The 15,261-nt window shown below is 38.7% G+C and overlaps 1 protein-coding gene across 1 annotated transcript in view; it reads right to left on the bottom strand.

The window, feature by feature from the left end:
* LOC140244608 (dynein axonemal heavy chain 2-like) overlaps positions 1-15,261 on the bottom strand; it is a 77,742-nt gene continuing 62,481 nt past the window's right edge. Inside the window, exons 69-81 of the mRNA XM_072324229.1 lie at positions 12,638-12,738; positions 11,857-11,971; positions 11,192-11,282; positions 10,327-10,452; positions 9,366-9,557; positions 8,163-8,354; positions 7,050-7,234; positions 6,198-6,420; positions 5,323-5,439; positions 4,517-4,666; positions 3,785-3,961; positions 2,714-2,939; positions 1-1,927 (exon numbers count right to left, since the gene is read on the bottom strand). Of these exons, the coding sequence (XP_072180330.1) occupies positions 1,773-1,927; positions 2,714-2,939; positions 3,785-3,961; positions 4,517-4,666; positions 5,323-5,439; positions 6,198-6,420; positions 7,050-7,234; positions 8,163-8,354; positions 9,366-9,557; positions 10,327-10,452; positions 11,192-11,282; positions 11,857-11,971; positions 12,638-12,738 (2,050 nt within the window). The 3' untranslated portion in view covers positions 1-1,772. The remainder of the gene's footprint in view (positions 1,928-2,713; positions 2,940-3,784; positions 3,962-4,516; positions 4,667-5,322; positions 5,440-6,197; positions 6,421-7,049; positions 7,235-8,162; positions 8,355-9,365; positions 9,558-10,326; positions 10,453-11,191; positions 11,283-11,856; positions 11,972-12,637; positions 12,739-15,261) is intronic.

Below are 15,261 nucleotides of genomic sequence, written 5' to 3'. Positions count from 1 at the left end.
GGTGATTTTATTGGAACTCTCTGACAAGGCATGAAATCTTGCATGAATTTATATTATATAAACAATCTGAAGATACATTGTATATACATCATACATTGCAAACTTCTTTTTTTTTTCCAACAGAAATACCAGTATCCCTGGTGTCCCCACATGACTTCAAATCTCACATTTGGAATGCAAACATAAAATAAAAAAAAAAAAAGCCAGGGAAAGTCATAAAGTACATTACTGCAACTAATATACATGTAATTACATTTAATAGAATACAATTTCTCTTCACTTTGAATACATGGAATGAAATTAATTGAAAAATGGACAGACTACATTTGGCTTTTACAAAGGATATTTCCCTTGAGACACTAGCTTTTCAGAAAAATGGTGTGTATGCATGTAGCATAAAACAGTGAAAGTCAAAGTCTTTTATTGGTGATGGTAAATTTGTTACATAAACCAGCACTATAGTGAGTACGATCTGTCTTTTTTTTTCTGACTGATTACAACTGCATAGAATTGGAATGAAAGACTGCACAAAATACACATGAATCAACCATGAGGAGATACATGATGACCTCCAGTAGTAGACACGCAATGGAGAGAGAACATTGGGTTCAATTCTTTTAGAGTCTGGAAGAGTTTTCACAAACTTTGTATTTACACATTAAAACTGTGAAAGTGAATACGTCATATGAGAGTCTTGCTAAGTATTTCTGAAATGTCACTTTTTGTATTTTAATATTCAATCTTACGTTCATATTGTCACTTCCATTCCCATTCGTACGTGTACAAAGCATTATTACCTCTTTGAATTACATATATACAGAAATATGCTTTTGTAACTGTAAATATACATTACATCAAACTCTTAAATACATTTCACAATTTTACTGACAGCTGTTTCATTCATCTGCATATAACATAAACAAGACACTGTTGCGATACACTTCAAAAGTAGGACGGAATTCATTTTTGTACGCTTAAGTCACTGTAGGACGGTGAATACAAGGCCCTAGGAAACAGGAATGTCAGGCACTGTGCATCATGAAGCACGCTGATACAAAAGTACATGTGAAAAAAACCCCCCAAAACCATCATTGCAAGACACTTGTAAGAATTTTTCTTACATGAAAACTGTAGAGCAACAGCAAAGAACATCACACATGTCCTCAAACGTTTACCACTTTGTTGTAAGAAGGCCTTTAAATCTAATGAACACATCAGCTCCAGTGGTCCAGTTCGAGTTTTCACAGCGTATGGAAGTTATCCTTTTTGATCTGGCCTGCCTTTCTTGCATTTCTGCAATGGTATTGAATATGACATTAGTTGCTGGTGATATGAGCAGAATGATGTTACTTAACATTAATTTGACTATATATATTTGTAAATATATATATTTCTTTCTATTTCCCTCAGTTTTGTCCTCTGCAACAGCACTGCACTGCATAGCACCTAAACAGGAATGTAATAATCAGGATGATGAGGAATGCAACTCTCCACTTCAGAAATGAAGGAATCTCAAACTTGCAGATAGAAAGTTGGAATATTACATGAAGTAATGCCACTGGTTTCCACTGACATCTGTAAGGACTATTAAGAGAACGACAAAGCTGTATCATCTCATCCTACATTTAGTACAGCTTGCTCCTTTGTCATTATGAACATCTGTACTGATCAGAAAAGAAACATGAACAAACATGTCCCAGATATAATAAACTTATTGACAGCATGTTTTACAAGGCTTGCCTGCCACATCATCCGGATGTGCCAAGCACGGCCTAGTAGTCCAAACTCATGAGGAGAGCCGTGCCCCTCTTAGTCCAGTGGTCGGTCGGGAAGGCGCCGGTCTTGAGGTCAACGGCTACGACATACGATGCACGGCCCGTCGAGCCGCTTCGGTTGGGGTAGTAGTAGCAGGGGCAAGAATAGTTTCCTGATTGGTAAGAAAGAAAGAAAATTTTACATGTAACTGTGAATAATTTTACTAACATCATAAAGCCTTCTTTGCACAACAGCTGTATACAATCATGGGCACTTCAACCAGCACCTAAAATATAAGCATTGAGTAAAGCCTGTTCTAGGTTTGCTCTATTTATATCTTTGTCTCTTTTTTTCCAGGGCCTAACTTTATGTAAGTGCATAGTCAACCATCTCTAAATTCACCTTTGCTGCTATTCTTGTTTTCCAAAGATTTGAAATGTTTGGAAGGTATCTCTGAAGACAAACTTGCAACCTATTCATAAATCATACATCTAATGATCTGAGGCTACTTCAGGAGTGTTTTCTAAAATTTCCTCTTCAATCATCCAATCTCAATCAAACTTCTCTGCTCCTAGCTCCCAAACGACTTGGAGAGGATGTTAGATCTGAGGATGATATGTGACATTGTTTAAATAGTCACACCCATGTAATTCATTTTGATTTGATTTGATATGAGAAGCGAAACAAATGTGAACGATAGGAATAAACATGAGAAAACACTGACTTGACTTGATTTGATTTGAGAAGCAAAATAAATATGAACGAACGAACGAATGAACCTTACAGAACACTGACTTGACAAACATTCACGATATTTAATGTATAGAACTGAGCTCTCATTCTAATGCTATAACCTGACAAAGTGATTAACTGAGATGTTTTTGTGTTTATTAGATATTAGATGCTTGTTTGTTTGTTTGATTGTTTTTCGCTTGACACAAGACATCACTGGACCCACCTTTGCCACTCTTCTTCTTGTTCTCCACAGGCTTGAAGTGGATGGTAGGGATGGGGCAGACCAGCTGCATCGGGTTGGCTTCCACCAGACAGGCATTCTTCTTGTCCCAGCCCGCCCCCTCCAGGAAGAGCCCCTTGATCCACACCCCGTCCTTGGGCGGATCCACAATGTTGTTGTCGTCCACCGTGGACACCACAAACTCCCACGACAGGGAGTCAACGGAGATCTGTATGCGCAGAGATGGGATGATGGGAAGCAGTAGACAGGAGAGATGTGAGAAATATACAGGCATACAGTTAGAAAAATATACAATACAACATTATGCATATTGTCGCTGGGGTGACAAGACCTTGTACCTCAAATTTCGGTGAAAATTACTGTTTTGGATGAATGGTCAGATAATCAGTTCAATGCTGTCCTGTACAGATCCTAGCCGTCTTGCCCCCAAAATGAAGCCACCATGTCATGTCAAAGGAAAGGCTATCCCATTTGATATAGTGCTTTGGCTGCCATGTTTTTATCTTTTTTAATTAATTAATTAATTAATTTTTTTTTTTGCTCTCTGAACATTTGACAATTTGTAGATATGAGGTCTTGTTGCCCCAGCAACAATATGTAACAATATAACATCATGCTTATGCAAAGATATAATGTTAACTTATTTCTGTTGTTTACAAGCTAACCTCTTCATGACTCCAGACTGCTACCAAGATAAGAAATCACTTAGAATGTGTCTCCTGCACTTTTTAAAATCGCTCCTTGTGACTTTTCTTTTTGTAAATTACTCATTAACACGGAACAGGTGTTCTGAAATGTAATGATTTGTATTGTTTTATGTAATGATGCAGGATTACACTTTGTTATTTTTCCTTAATGTTATGTGTCCACATGTATGAGTGTGTATTAGTTTGAACTGTTTGAAAACTGCAGTTATTAAATAGAACAGAAAATCAACATTATGATGTTAACACATTGTTATAATAGCAATTTTGTTCAAAATCATGTCAGAACAGAGTGTAATTGGAATAATGCTATGGATGTATAACGTGTCAATTGCTCAACCACACTTACATTATTCTGCCTGGCTGAAGTCTGAAGGACGGCCGTCAAGAAGCCAGTCGGGAAGGTAAATGCAGACATCCAGAAGATGACCGGAGGGTGGGCCGTGCTGGCCCACTTCTCAAATTGGTCCACCCTCATCAGGAGGTCACGGGTCCAAGATCCCAGCTGCTTGTTGGACGGGTAAGCCTGAAGGGAAAACCAGCAAAGGTAAAGTTCACACTATCAGTCTCATGCGAAAGCTAGTTTTGCATAAGAATACTTTTATCTGTAACTGCACCTTGAGATGGTCTGTGTCTCAAAGTCGTAAAGCAATGAATCATATGCTAGAACAAGTTTCACTCCATGGTTTATAACTTCCTAAAAGAAAAGTCAATGCACACCTACATTGATGTGACTTGTGATAAAGCATCTGCACAATCACCCTTCTGAGAGCAATATATCATTGTCTACATGACCCAGAGCTTTATTCCAAATATATGTGGGATAATCATATTTTTTTCTTTTTCAACATATATTCATCATGCTACAACATCTCAAATAAAATCAAACAAACAAAAATGAACTTGATGATTATGTAATCAACATCCCCATACATAATTAATCCTGTTATCATCATACTACATCAACATCCTCTTAAATACTCACTGACATGCATTAACTTCCATGTACATCATCATCATCATCATCATCACCATCATAATATCAACCACTGTGGATGCTGCATGCATCAACTGCACTCACCTTCTCCCAGACGGGAGGCACCCTGGCGTCATAGATGCAGTTGAAGATCTCCTCAAGGTCGCTGGACATCACCACCAGACCCTTGATGCCCTTGTCCAGATCCACGAGAGATGACCGGATGGCCCTCAGTAGGTTGTTGTATCGCTGGATCTGTTGGTGGTGTGGGAATAAGGGACAGACAATTGGCACTGCAGTTCCAGATATCTGGTAGGGTTCACATGTGATTAGAGGTGCTTGAAGTCATGAAGATTCTCGGTTTGTCTTTGTCTTATAAACAGAAAGCTTATCTTTGTCTTCTATTCTATTGTCACTTTTCTCGACATATATTACAGATAATAGCCTCATTCTAGAAGCCCTGATTAAGGGTGCCAATGTAGTCACCTGGAGATGAAATTAGAATGGCATTGAAGATTACATTGAGGATTAGTCCTAAGTAAGTTCGGACAGGCATCTATTTAAAATGCATGTGTGAGCAAATCAGGTTCATTTAGCAAATCAGGTTAAGTGTATACATTTTATCTCTTATCTTCTGAAATCTTCCCTGTTTACATGAATGAGAATGCTACATGCTCTCTTCTGAGAATCAGCATTCAGCATAACTTATATCATTACTGTTTCTGTTACTTTCTTTCTTTTCTTTTCTAGTAAAAACTGCAAACATAATACCATAAACCTCTAGAGCAAAACAAATGAAAACCTGTCATGCAAAAGTGAGAATGTTTCAGCAATTAAGAGAAGAGCATTGGCCAGCCCTACCCAATAACTTGTGTCATGCAGGACCCTTCAGCCATAACCTTTGAACCTACCTCTTGTAGCAACACCACATTAAGGGGTGAGGGGTCATCCTTGAGTATCTTGGCTGTGCCATCGTAGTCAATGTCCGCTGGTATTTTCTCCAACACATCCGCTGCCAACTTCAACACCTGGAATTGCACAAAAATATGTATACACAGACGATAGTTTCAATACATCAGCAGCCCACAAAGAGTTCTTTCCGTGCCTTTGCGGTGATTGACACATTTTGTCTTCTACAGAAGGATTTAAAAGCTTGACCCATGTCATGGCAATGCAGCATTGCTGCATTTAGTTTACTCTTTATGCTCTCAAGAATATTCTGCTAAAATCTCTCAACAGTCAGTTTGTCATGCCAGAGACTTCAACCATCCCGTTTTCAATGGGAGATCTCCCGCCGAAATCCCTTTTTTGCAAAATCTCCCGTTCTCCCGCCCTGGCTCTGTGTTTCCCGCTTGAAATGATTTCTTACTTAATATCATTGTATGTTGAAAAAATAAGCCTTAGATAGCACGAGAGAGCATCTAGAAGCCTAGAGCAAGGAACTTCGCGCACATCAAATTGAAGTCTCCCGTTTGCTAGGGGTTTCAGGCGGGAGAATCTCCCGATCAGAAGGTGATTGGGGTTGGAGTCTCTGTCATGCTCCAATGTTTTTATCATATACTCTAAAACCAGACGCTTTTGCGTGCATGAGACTGCCTTAAACTTTACAAAGACCTTTTATGTCTGTCATTTTGCCCCTTTCAAAGATTATGCTAGTATCAAGAGCTTTAGGCCCCTTAAATAAAACTTACTTTACTGGCTCATTACTAATGGATACTTGGTTTTCAGCAACTTTTTTTTTTTCTGCAAAAAAAAAAGAAGAAAAGAAAGAAAGAGGAAGTGTTACCTTTGACTCCTTGCTCTCCCCCTGCTTGACAGAGACCTGAGGCTGTAGGGACAGTAGGGTGTCAAACAACGTCCTGGTCTCTGTGATCTGACTGGCAATGTCTGCATTGGGGTGCTGGCCAAAGGCCTCTGGGTGGTCGACGCCCGGTAACATGCTGATGTACTCTTTATAGGTCTGGAGAGGGCCGTCCTTCGGGATGTAGTAGGTCTGGAGACTGGACAGTCTGGAAGGGGGGTGGGGGTGGGGGTTGGGGACACAGGGTCAGAGGTCATGAAATTATCTACTCTATGGATTACTGTATGCGCCATATATTTAGCGAGTCTCATCTTTCATGAATCAGGAATCCCCGACAAATTCACAAGTAGTTGAATTCACGAACGTCGAGTACAACTAATTAACAGCAAATGTCTGCTTGCACGTCTCATGCATGTCGGGATCAGAGTTGATATTTTCATGTGTTGTTGACCTTGCGAAAAGCACCCAACTCATGAAATTTGCAAAAATGATAACCTTGTGAAATGTCTGGTGTATGTAGAATCTTGCATTGAAATGTCAGCTTGCCATGTCTTGGGTGATTCGATATGTGAGAAGTTCTTGACACTGCTTTGACCGAGATTTTTGTGTCTTCTAGAAAAACAAATATATGTAACAATATGTAATATACTTTACTGATCAAAATACTCCATTTTTGTCAAGCCATATATAAGATATCAGCTGGGAGGACATACAATTTGTACATGGTCCTTTGGTGGCTTTAAATGAAATCTTTAAAAGCATCTGCATCATTTCTTGGAGGAACCAATACAAAAAAAAGTGTTGAAATTACTTGAAGAAAGACGCTGTCAAACTTACTTGAAGAAAGACACTGTCAGTGCACTCTCACTGAAGTACTCGTTGATGTACGTCATCAGGAGTCGCCGATCCCAGTCGTCAGTCACGTGACCTCCGTAGTTGACCCCGGCGATGAGATACTTGAGGGCGTCCCACGGTGTCTCGTCATACTCGTCAAGGTAGATGCTCAGGAGATTCTCAGAAACCTGTACAAGGCAAGCACATTGTCATATTTTAAAGTCGGTGTGATTGAGGCGCTAGCTGAAAAACAGCCTTCGCAACATGTCTGCAAAATACCTCATCATACTATGTGTGTTTACTCCTTGCTTCTTGAGTGTCTTCTAACCTGTTTGTTGGCTTTTATGGGATACTAGCCGCATTCACACGTACAAAACAGCAAGTTAGCGAGAGAACTACGAACTTTGAGTTTTTTTCTGCAACCGTTCAAACGTACTTGACCCTTGACACCGTCACTGCAGGGCAAATTAGCGCACAATTCAGAAATAAGAGCAAGGTTTCTTGGGTTTAGCATCATGCTGTTGATCATGATAATTTGTGGGTTTTTTGTGTCCACACATGCAAAAATATTGAGTTTGCTAGGGGGTTACAAAGCTAATTTGTGTACATGGGAAACCCCTATCACTAACTTGGGGAAACATGAAAAATCAGAACTATACGTTTTTGTACTTCCTGCAAACAATTGAAGAGTTTGTTTGCAAAAACCGATAAGTCCACATTTGCCAAATGGAGATATTTGCGATTAAAGGTCAAGAAAAATAAAGAGAATAATAAGAAAATGTTTGCTTCTTTTGACCATAACTTCAAAAATATACCTTAATATGTAGTGACCAATATATCATTTAAAAGGTATTATTTTGTACTTTATGACAGATATCGTACTTCAAAATCTTCAAAAATGGACTTATCGGTTTTTGCAAACAAACCCTTCAATTATACCCTTACAGGTGATTTATTTTGACACCATGGTTTCAACCCTCAATATGATTTCAATTCAACTAACAATCCAGAATCACTAATGGCAAGAGAATGCCTGATATAGAAGCACAATTTTTTTATCACAGTCCACTAGGTCTGTACTGCACTGAGGACTGAAGAAAGAGATACAATAATCACCTCAAAATCGGAGTCGTTGAAGCCGTACATGATGTTCCATCCCAGCATGCGGAACTTCTTTCTCTCCAGGAGGACAGAGTGGAAGAAGCAGAGGGCGAAGAGAAGCTTCTTGTACTTGTCCTGTTTGTGGCAGCGGCTGAACTGCTGCTCCGTGACCAGGTGGTACAGACGCTTCAGGTTTGCCTTCATTCCCTGCAGGCAGTGGAGCAAAAGAAAAAAAAAAAAGCGAAGTTTAATCAACAAGGTAAGTGCCAAAATGTGTCTCGCCCATTCGCGTAGAAGAAATTAATGTTTTTCTAACTCCCGGAAGTTCATTGACCCCGCCTATGACCTTTAACCTTGTGGTGACCTTCAACTCCCCAAGGGACATTTACCAGCCAAGTTTGGTCACAAACAGACGTATGGATCAAAAGTTATGAGCAATAATTGAAATGCGCCATAAAAACTGAAGTTTGGTCACAAACGGACACAGAGATCAAAAGTTATGAGCCATAATTGAGATGCGGCGTAAGAATTTAACACTGGGCCCTAAAAGTTTGTTTACTCCTGTCTGTGACCTTTGACCTTGTGATGACCTTCAATTCCCAAAGGGACATCTACCATATTATAAGTTTGGTCACAAACAGACATATGGTTCAAAAGTTTTGAGCCATAACCAAAACGCGCCGTAAAAACTTAACATTGGACTCTAAAAGTTTGTTGACCCGTCTGTGACCTTTGACTTTGTTGTGACCTTCGACTGCTACTGGTTACCTTTCCTCTTCTCTTCTCTTGCCACTCATGTGTAACAAGTCATTGCATTACATTTTGTTCTAATTACTGATATTACTTTTTTTTTTTCTGTCACAATTTGATTTTTGTTATCAAAAGGTACTCTACGTCAATCCAAATCATTTTGATTGTCATTTCTGTTGCATTTTAAAAGTTTTTATTATTATCATTATTATTATTATACCTGTTATTCTTTGTTTTTCGTTCAGTTTTGTAAATTCACATGCACTGCTTTGCTGAAAAGCAGCTTCAAAGCTTGTAGCAGGCTGTTTACTATGTTGAATAAAATCAAAATCAAAATCAAATCAAATGATTTTTATGAATCTAAATCATTTCATATCACAATTATATATCAACTTCGTGTCATACCAGTCCCCAAAATAAGCCTGGGAGGAGTTCGCCTCCATCACACGGTGTAGCTAGGCAACGTACCTTGGGGGGCTCCGTGGTCATCTTGATGCCAGCCTGGAGGATGGAGATGGGGAACTCTGGGTTGGGGCTGCTGCTGAGCCACAGGCGGAAGTCTGGGTGGGGCTCCTCGATCTGCAGCTGCTCCACCAGCTTGTCCAGCTGGGGCATCCAGCTCAGGGACAGGTGGCAGTTGGCAAGGAACACCCAGTTACCCTGAGGGGGTACAAAGAAAGTGGAGGAGGTGAAGATGACAGGATAGAGTAGGAGATGGAGAGTCATACAAGGTAAGTACTCTGTGTATTGATCAGGCAGTATGAACTTTCACAAAATTTCAATAGAAAGTAAATGTTCAGAGCGTCACATTTATTTGGACAACTAAGCTATCCCTTTAAATCAATCTCACTGTTAAACACCTAATAATAGCAGAGTCTCATGGCAAACATACCAGTCAATACAAGACTGCATCTTCATCCCTGACAAGTCATTGTGGATGACAGTAATAATACAGAAAGATATTCAAGACTGAAGTACTGACGAGTAACTTAACCCATTGAGGACGAGTCCTGAGTATACAAAATCAGTCCGTCTTCAACGGGTTAACAAATAATTCCAGGCGTCAAGCCTTTTTTTTTTTTTTTTTTTTTTAAAGATGTTGAGTGGAGAATAATGAGAGAGCAAGTTTGAAAAAGGTATCCTATCTATGGTGGGTGTGACCTTAATAAGAGCACAAAAAGAGCTACCATGACTTCAGAATCCTGATGAGATGTACAGAATCACATACTTGATAAAGAATAGATCTAAATATGAATACAGGGAAAAACAATATTCCTCATAATTTTACACAGCTTATAGCAGTATTCACAGCCACCAGTTGAAAACAAGACATGCCCCTTGGTAGCACACGGGATGCACTCTGCACGAGGGATGCGATCCGATACCGGTATCATTGCTAGGCAACAAACACAGACACAGGCACACTCACCTCTCTGACTCCCTCCTTGATCATCCTGGTGGCGATGGGTGCCTGGCCCTGACCCAGGGAGAGGGCGTGGAACCTCTGGCTCATGTCGCTCTGCTCAGCCAGCTGCAGCAGCATGCTGGTGGGGTCCTGTGTGTACACGCAAGACACACCCAAACGAGATATCACCGGAACTTGTCGTTTGTGGGTTAACATACAATACACAATACCCTTTTCTTTGTCTGTCATCAAAGACTGATAGACATTTGACAATAACTGTCACATTTGTAACATATTGTTGAGTGAGATAGTGAGGTTATGCAGAAAAGCAGAAATTTTCGTTTTATGATAAAAACTAATGATTAAAAATTTCATTTGGGTAATCTACACAAAGAAACCCCAAGAATTGAAACATTTCTCTTAATACCCCTTCCTTCCCCTTAAAATATAAAAGTGAAGGCAAGTGAAAACAATAAATTCACGGCTGTAACTTTGACATTACATGACTTGTCTAAAATGTCAAAATGGCAGATACAGGCACAGATTTTATATTTAAGTGATGTCAGGTGACTAATCTTTGGGAGAAGTTAATGTTTGGTCAGCTTAGTGGAATTAAAGTCTTCAGAATTCTGAGTCAAACTGGAAAATGAGTAACAATCAATAAAATTTGAACAGCTACAGAAAAACCAAGATTATTCATGGTACCAGTACTTCTCACAACTTTAACATGTGTCAAATGAAAGATGGGAAATATAATGTACACCTACAATATACAAACTGTACATATATACCATAAGTACGGCATACAGCCATGTATCTGACATTTCGTATCAATCATTGCACGTAAGAAAGCATGGAGGCTGGAGGAGAAGAGATTAGGATTTCTTACCACTCCAGGAGACAATACAAAGATGAGAGGTGTTCTGGTGTTGGAGTCATCCAGTACGGCCTTCATGTCCAACACAGGGGGTTCAACAAACCTGTCAAATAGGATCATGGGAAGTCAGTGAGTCACAGGATTGTAGTCATTCCATGGGGACAACATGCAGGGACACTGTTGACAGCATTTTTTTCTTTCAGTGTATAATTATTCAATCTCAATTATATTTTTGTATTTCTCAATGGAAAATACATCAAGTATACCAAATATGATAATACATAATGTTCAGCTTGGATATACAAGAAAAAAAAAGGCCAACATAAAACATACAATTGTAGCTACAAATTAATGTATCTGTCTGTAAAAGTTTTAGCTTCAGCCTGTCAAAAAAAAAAAAAAAAAAATGAGAATGGATGGAATCACTCCCCCAAATAATAATGGTTTTCATTGCCTGAACTATGCTGCTCTGTACTCCTACTAAAAAAAAAGAGAACAAATTCAAGATTTCATAGCTTTGAAAAAAAGGGCTGTCAGTGAGTAGGGCCTACCAGGGTTTGCTTGTTCCTACACATTATCAACAACACAAACAGACACACACATTAATCCATCTGGTAATATTTTTGAAGACAAAACTGACAGACACAATCATGATTATCAAGGTTCTGCCATCTTACTTGGAGCCGAGGTTGTTGACGATGAAGGAGGTGGAGCAGAAGGAGACCCGGTCTGGTCTCAGGGAACGAACGATGAGCATCCGCTGAAGCTCATTGCAAGCATTGTCCCACTCACCTGGGGGATGTACAGAAAGAAGGATGCAAATGAATTGTAGCTGTTTCTATGGTAACCCCTCCTGACTTCAACACTACAAGAGATGCTATATTGATTATGCAAGATTAATTTCTTTTAGATTGGTTTGTAAGTCCTTATTTAAGCCACCTAAATTAAGATTAATGTCACAGAAACACACATGAATCCACCCATGTGAAAATCTTACATCGATTTCCAAGCTCCACAAGAAAATATTGACATTACGTTGTGAGTCATTAAAAGGAGACTTCTTTTAGCGCAGAAGAAATATTCCTTCACATGCAAACAAATTCAAACGTCAGTGAAATAAACAACTAATTTGAAATTTACAATTTACAGGTGAGAAATGAATTACATTTCTCTTGAGATGACAGAAAGATACCAAAAGTCACTGAAAGAAGTCAAAATTCTGATGAATGTTCTGGTAAGAGGAAAAATAGTCGTGACGAAAAGGATTGGAGACAACATAGTGCCATCTATACTTCATATCTTTAGGGGTATAGAAAATTTAGATGTCAAGTAAATGAATGATATAAACATACACAGATACACACAAAAAATGTATGTGATTTAGAAAAAAAATCATACTGGCAGGGATAATCAAACAAATGAATTGATTAGTATCCCTGGGATAGATTCGGTACACACCTGGAAGGGGAGCAACCTCTGGCTCTGAGCTGGTGTACCAGACGTGCCAGTCTCTGGGGTACTGCTCAAACGACTGGACGACGCCGTGGAAGTTGGCAAGCCTGCGATGGAACGGACAAGAAGAAAAACATGAACTCTGGTCTCACATATGGCAAAAACAATATTAGTATTATTGATATGACTGCATAAAATGAGCAAATCATGTCAGTGTAGTGCAGTATCGTTGTGATTTGACGTGGCTTCTGGTAATGTCATTATATCAAAAACTTATTTCTTCTGATCTTGCTCTCTATGTGAGGCTCTTGCCAGCTATTTGTGACAGCACTGACTGGACATGGGACAAAATCTATTAATGCCATTCAAATTTCAATGTTGGGAATGTCACTCTTACAGCACTGTGACACTGCTTTAAATCACTGTCAATAACTCCATCAATGAACAATACTTTTTCCTATCAAATATTGATCAAATCATCATTACATTCTTGAAGTGCATGAAAGTATATTTCCATTTTCTGAAGTTTCATCAACAGCATGCATTGCAATAATAGTGAAAATGCAGTTAATGTGGTCCTATCATACAGGTGCAATCCACAGAGTGGAAGAGGGGAATGTGCTCAGCTAGCTACTGGGATTCTAAGGTCACAATATGTCTCAACATTTTCATATCTTACAAGTACTACATGTACTACACTGGTCAAAACAAATGTAGAAATATATCAGTGAATATTTTCACAAGTCTTGATCTATACAAATTGTAATAACAACTTGGCCCCCATCCTTCCTTTCTGTACACATCTTACATACATGTACATGCATTCTTATCTCTCCTGATTTGTTTTGTTTTGTTTTGTTTTTCACAACAGGTAACTCATCAATTAAACAATGACTCCAATTTCTAAGTGATGATGATTTAAAATGATTGAGTACATTATGTGTGCATAGTAATGAGAGATTTGTCTACCAGTGTCTATGTCTGTGGCATAATGCAAAATCTCCAAACAAAGACATATAGGAAATAATAAATTTGACTGCAAACAAAAATATTAATTTCATTAATTTCAAAAAATGATATAACTCCAGGAAAGTGCAGTAATTTTGCTCAAGAGCTAATTTTTTACATCCCAATGGAAGTAAACTTTGATCTAGACTACATAAAACTTATATCCAACTTTGTCTGCTTTCTAAACTTATTGCTCCTTTCGGAACTACTTGTGAAATTTAATTTCACAATTTGCTTTCACCAGTAATACAGTCTTTTCTGTCATTTAATGCAAGCTATCATGGATTAAACCAATGTCTCAACTCAGTCAAACAACAATACAAACACAATATTATGGTGCAGTGAGTTTAAAACAACAATATAGTGCATACACATCAACCATCTGAATTGGGGAACAAATGTGATGAAACGACCCCCCTAAAATAAGAACAAAAATCTGATGTGAATTACACTTAGTTAGTGCATCATCACCATACCACACTCTTTGCTATATTCTACAGATGCCTAGAACTGACAGATATGGTATTGTTGCAATTTTGCTCTTGACTTGAAATGACTTGTTACACCGTGATAGCAATATATTATGTATAAGTGATCGCTATTGGCAGTCTTATCACAACAGATAATTATCACGCATCCGTTTCTTTGTCATGGTTGGATGGATTGGCAAATGTATCGACAAAAATCTCATCCATTACCAGTACTTGTAACCTGTCTTAAAATCCAATGCATCAATTTTGTTACTGCACAAAGCAAAACTTAAGTTCTTCTTTGTATGAAACCACTGCTGATGAGACCAATATGATCACAGTGCCCATGTGACTGACCTACACCTGTATCATGGACCCCTGTGGTTGTAACCTACATGTATATGACATTACATTTCACCCATACAGTCTACACAAGTTCATAATGTCACATGGAACACTCTTTTGCTGTGTGACATCCTCTTCTCCCACCCCCCCCCCCAAAAAAAAAAAAAAAAATGTCCACATTTCTATTCCATAGTTGAAAATAATGTGGGGGATTTTACAACACTTCACGTCTTTGTCATTTTGTGACTGTGGGATCCAAAGTCATGGACCTTGACACAAATTTGCTCTTTGCACAGAGCATGTTAGTTTTCAAGTTCCCCTATTCTTCAAATGATGCAGTTGATTCAAACTTTATTGAATTTTTGATATGAGCATATTTATTTGTCAATACATGTACAACAATGGAACCTCATTATAGAGAGGTTGGATATAACAAAACCCTCTTACAACAAACTGATTCTGCTGATCCAAGCTCTTTATATTTCTTTGTTTTCATTACCCTAATACAGTGAGAAACCAGATATAACACGGTAATTGTCATGACGGATTTTAGTTTCACGTTATAACAATGTCCCCCTGTATTAGAAACATCTTTACATAAATCCAAGGAAGATCACAACAAATGTGCAAACTACTGGTTGACCTGTGACCCGTACGGGAAGGGGGAAAATATCTACAGCACAGACACGGGTGAGTGTATCAGGAGAACTAGTTTGTGTGAAACAAAAAGGCTTCAAAAGGGAATATCACAACATGGCCTGCCATCAAGAACTTGTGACAGTGACCAGTCTTACCACAGAGCCTTCA

Source organism: Diadema setosum, chromosome 21 (assembly GCF_964275005.1).
Source record: "Diadema setosum chromosome 21, eeDiaSeto1, whole genome shotgun sequence".
Lineage (NCBI taxonomy): Eukaryota > Metazoa > Echinodermata > Echinoidea > Diadematoida > Diadematidae > Diadema > Diadema setosum.
The sequence above is the reverse complement of the archived record's forward strand: the minus strand, read 5'-3'. Positions and strand labels throughout refer to the sequence as shown.